Source organism: Macrobrachium rosenbergii, chromosome 7, assembly GCF_040412425.1.
Source record: "Macrobrachium rosenbergii isolate ZJJX-2024 chromosome 7, ASM4041242v1, whole genome shotgun sequence".
Taxonomy (NCBI): domain Eukaryota; kingdom Metazoa; phylum Arthropoda; class Malacostraca; order Decapoda; family Palaemonidae; genus Macrobrachium; species Macrobrachium rosenbergii.
This window is the reverse complement of record NC_089747.1, coordinates 190,001-194,973: the sequence shown is the minus strand read 5'-3', so window position 1 is coordinate 194,973 and position 4,973 is coordinate 190,001. Positions and strand designations below refer to the sequence as shown.

Here is a 4,973-nt window from a genome sequence, read left to right as displayed (position 1 = left end):
CCTAGAATACACTTGCTAGTTCGGAAAAATCTGTTTTTCCTATCAGATTTATCAAAAAAATACCAACAGTGACATAATTGATAACAAAATTATTTTGAATCAAGTCTATATTCTAATTTTTATAACAGCATAGCTAGTGCCTTCGTCAGCAGTGGCTTTAAAACCTCAATCAGCTTTTAAAGAGTTGTTCTGGAGTCAACTGCTCGAACCGGAGGTTTGGAGCTAAACATAAATAGCTCACAGTTTTTCCTGGCATACAGTTGATAACTGATTGGCGTTGAAAGCAAAACTGTAAAGAACTTTACATATTATTCGATTATGTCACTTATATATATCCCTTACCAATTACTTTAAATCACAACCATTTAATTTAGATGCATTTTAATTTAATAGTCCCGAATGCTGTCTTCTATTTTTAAAACTATTTTGACAATTCGTGATATCCAGCAGTTGACCAGAATCTTAGCTGATTATTGCTAGATTTCTACGCCTTCTCTCTCTCTCTCTCTCTCTCTCTCTCTCTCTCTCTCTCTCTCTCTCTCTCTCTCTCTCTCTCTCTCCTATGATACTAATCGACATCATTCAAAAGATGTTTCACATGACACAACATCCTCTCTCTCTCTCTCTCTCTCTCTCTCTCTCTCTCTCTCTCTCTCTCTCTCTCTCTTTCCTATGATACTAATCGACATCATTTAAAAAGATGTTTCACATGACTCAACATCCTCTCTCTCTCTCTCTCTCTCTCTCTCTCTCCTATGATACTAATCGACATCATTTAAAAGATGTTTCACATGACACAACATCCAATCTCTCTCTCTCTCTCTCTCTCTCTCTCTCTCTCTCTCTCTCTCTCTCTCGTGACTTACACCCATTCAGTCTCCCTGGGGGAGGGGGTGTAATCATAGGATACGGAACCAAAAGGGGAATGGTTTAGAATGGAGTGGCCTGAATGCCTCTGGAATAATCATGAGGCCTTTGTCCAATTCCTCTGACGTATGAAGCATTTGGTTCGACCGAGAGAGAGAGAGAGAGAGAGAGAGAGAGAGAAGAGAGAGAGAGAGAGAGACTTTGATGAGATTTTATGGTGGGTAACGATGGCTCTGAAGCGACTCATCCTTCTTCTTCTTCAGGAAGTAAGACAAATCCTTGGTCACTGTGTCTTCAAGATCTGTCTGTCCAGGGATCGAAGTGAGTTTGGTTATTCTGTGACGTCTTTCTGTTGGGTTTCAAAGGTCCGAATGTGACAGTTTATGATGATGGTGGTTGAGATGTAGATGTAGACTATACTTTTCAGAGGAATGTCCTATCATTACAAGTATTTTTTTGTGTATGTAGCCTATGCGTGCATGTATATGTATATATGTATATATATATATATATATATATATATATATATATATATATATATACATATATACATATATATATATATATATATATATATATATACTGTATAATCATATATATTTATATATATATATATATATATATATATATATATATATATATATATATATATATATATATATATATAGAGGAGAGAGAGAGAGAGAGAGAGAGAGAAGAGAGAAGAGAAGATATTGAGAGTTGAGGTATAGGAACTCCACTTTCCAGATGAATAATGTTTCGTTATTTGTAAGTATGTGAGTAGAGAGAGAGAGAGAGAGAGAGAGATCGAAGGTCGTAACGTGACAGAATTTGATGATAGTTCAAGTTTAGGAATGCCACTTTTCAGAGGAATATATGATCTTTATATATATTTATGTTTGTATTTGAAGAGAGAGAGAGAGAGAGAGAGAGAGAGAGAGAGAGAGAGAGAGAGAGAGAGAGAAGCAGAAAACAAAGCAAAAGGTCTAAATGCGACAGTCCTTGATATCAGATAGAGTATAGGGACTGCACCATCTTATCATTATATGTATTTGTGTGTGCATATGTGTAGTGAGAGAGAGAGAGAGAGAGAGAGAGAGAGAGAAAGCTGTGGGTTGTGGGTGTTTTGCTGGAAATTCTGATGCGTACTTCAGTAATAATGATCCTTGCGTAATTCACAGAAACTAATAATATATATTACGGTGCGGGATCATATACCATTATTTATTTCTTCATGAATTAATACGCTTGAGTAGGAGGTAGGAATCATTCGCATTCCATTTGGCTAATGACCTGATTCTAAATAGCAATCGTATTCATTATGAACGAAAATTCCTTGGACAATACCCGGCAAATTGTATCAGGTCCCCTGATGGAAACCAAATAATGATATGAGTTAGATGCTTCTTATTTTTTTTTAATGCTGTCATTATTCAAAGGTGGATTCGGGAACGTTTGGGTGGTGTTCATATGTATTTGGGATTGTGGGTGTTCGTACGTACTGAAATAAATGTGCGTAATAATATACTATATATATATATTTGGGATGACTCATATATTAATATGGGTATAGGTATATATATATATATATATATATATAATTAATATATATATACACAATGATTATTATATATATATATATATATATATATATATATATATATATATATATATATATATATATATATATATATATATATATATATATATATATATATATATATACACACACATATATTTATATATATATATATATATATATATATATATATATATATATATATATACATACATATATATAAAATAAAAATAACATGTTTGTTTATATACATTCAAACTTATACTTGCATTTGCTCTTGATTATATTTGTGTATGGACCCAGGAAGGAAGGTGTCTATATGCCATAAAATACAAATAGCCTTCGTATGTTCATTCACTTATCAAAAATTAATATTACTCAAACAAACAGAATTTGACTAATAAGTTCCAAGAACCTCCCAAAAAATAATGGGCAGATTCCGAGCGAAGTCACAGGTCATAGCCCATTCAATTCGCCATCCACAGACCATTCATTCTCAGTCTATGACCCAAGATATAAAAAAAAAATGCCTTATCATGACACTTAAATTACGGGAACCTAAATGAATGTCTTGGCCTTTTGGGAGTCAATCTTTATCTGGTTTATCGTAATGGATTCTTTAAACCAATAATATTCTTTGCTTCTAAGTTTCTTTGCCTCTTATTGGAAATAACATGTTGTCAGGATTAGGCAGGATTCTTTTATCAACGGAGACGTCTTGTATGGGAAACAATTTTATTAATTTTTCGTAAATAATAAATTTTTTTTATTTGTGTTTTGATATAACTCTCTGTCTATTTTGTCTACGTGATGACAGTGTGACTCTGTCATACTTGCTTGTTCACAGAATATCTTTTCTTTCCACAGTAGTCTCTCTCTCTCTCTCTCTCTCTCTCTCTCTATGATACTAGTTGATTGCAAATGATATTTCAAATCTCTCTCTCTCTCTCTCTCTCTCTCTCTCTCTCTCTCTCTCTCTCTCTCTCTCTCTCTCTCTCTCTCTCTCCTATGACACTATTCGACATTATTCAGAAGAAGTTTCACATGACACAACATCCTCTCTCTCTCTCTCTCTCTCTCTCTCTCTCTCTCTCTCTCTCTCTCTCTGACACTATTCGACATTATTCAGAAGAAGTTTCACATGACACAACATCTCTCTCTCTCTCTCTCTCTCTCTCTCTCTCTCTCTCTCTCTCTCTCTCTCTCTTTCCATGATACTAATTGATTGCAAAAATGTTTCAAATGAAACATCCTCTCTCTCTCTCTCTCTCTGAATGAAACTGAGTATACATCGTATTGCCGGTATCTTCTTGATATTAAGTTCAATCCCTATAAAATAAATGGCAATGTGTATCCATGTATTTATTTTTCCTTCGTGTAATGTTTACATACCTGTTGTGTCAACGTGAACGAAAGCAAATGACAAAGAAAGGAAGAATTCTGGTACCCGTATACCTCATCCCAGGTTTAAGGGGTGTTTCGTGTCAAATTCAGATTTCTTTGGTCATAAATTCCTGATTGAGAAGGGAATTTTGTCTTGATCTATAGAGCCTACACGTGCTTATGGCAGTGTTGCAAGGGAAAAGCAAAGGATATATGTTTGCATATAATTAGGTTTCAAGGATATTAATTAGGGATATAATGATGTTATTAATAAAATGAGATACTCTGCATAGCCTTACTGGCTATTAATGCAGAGTTGGCTCAGCCTGTTTATGAAGCTTAGTTTAGAATTGAACGTTATAAAAAACTTTATTGTTTGATATATATATTCCTAAAGAATTAGGGAATTAATCCATAAAGCATTTTGAATAATTCCTGAGCTTTTAGGATTAGATAAGCACCTATTATAGTGATGAGGCTTTTAGTAGGTATATGTATATATATATATATATATATATATATATATATATATATATATATATTTATATATATATATATGTATATATATATATATATATATATATATATATATATATATATATATATATATATATATATATATATATATATATATATATATATATATATTTAACTGACATGTGGATTTCACGAAATGCCTTTCTCTCTCTCTCTCTCTCTCTCTCTCTCTCTCTCTCTCTCTCTCTCTCTCTCTCTCTCTCTCTCTCTGATCCTAAATCTTCTTGAAATTGGAGAAAAAAAGGGGGGGTTGGCATTGAGAATAATTACAAAAGGGCTCAGGTCCGAGAAGTTTCCCTGAATTATTCATCACTGGCGACCATTCTTTTCCAAAAGAAACTCTTCCACTTAACCGAAATATTCTGGAGACATTCGTAAACTCTCTCTCTCTCTCTCTCTCTCTCTCTCTCTCTCTCTCTCTCTCTCTCTCTCTCTCTCTCTCTCTCTCTCTCTCTCTGATGGTGTTTTCAAGGAAGTATTTCAATAAAAGTTTCTTCTTTTTAATATGAATATTTTCCCTGAAAAAAATATCAACAATTTCTGTCGGTGTTTTCAAGGAAATATTTTAATAAAAGTTTCTTCTTTTTTTAAAATGGATATTTTCCCT

The 4,973-nt window shown here is 33.2% G+C and overlaps 1 protein-coding gene across 1 annotated transcript in view; it reads left to right on the top strand.

Annotated features, from left to right (window-relative positions):
* Window positions 1-1,094: 1,094 nt before the first annotated feature.
* The window catches only part of LOC136839921 (proline-rich protein 36-like), a 12,552-nt gene continuing 8,673 nt past the window's right edge, over window positions 1,095-4,973 (top strand). Inside the window, exon 1 of the mRNA XM_067106198.1 lies at window positions 1,095-1,133. Coding sequence (XP_066962299.1) covers window positions 1,095-1,133 — 39 coding nt within the window. The remainder of the gene's footprint in view (window positions 1,134-4,973) is intronic.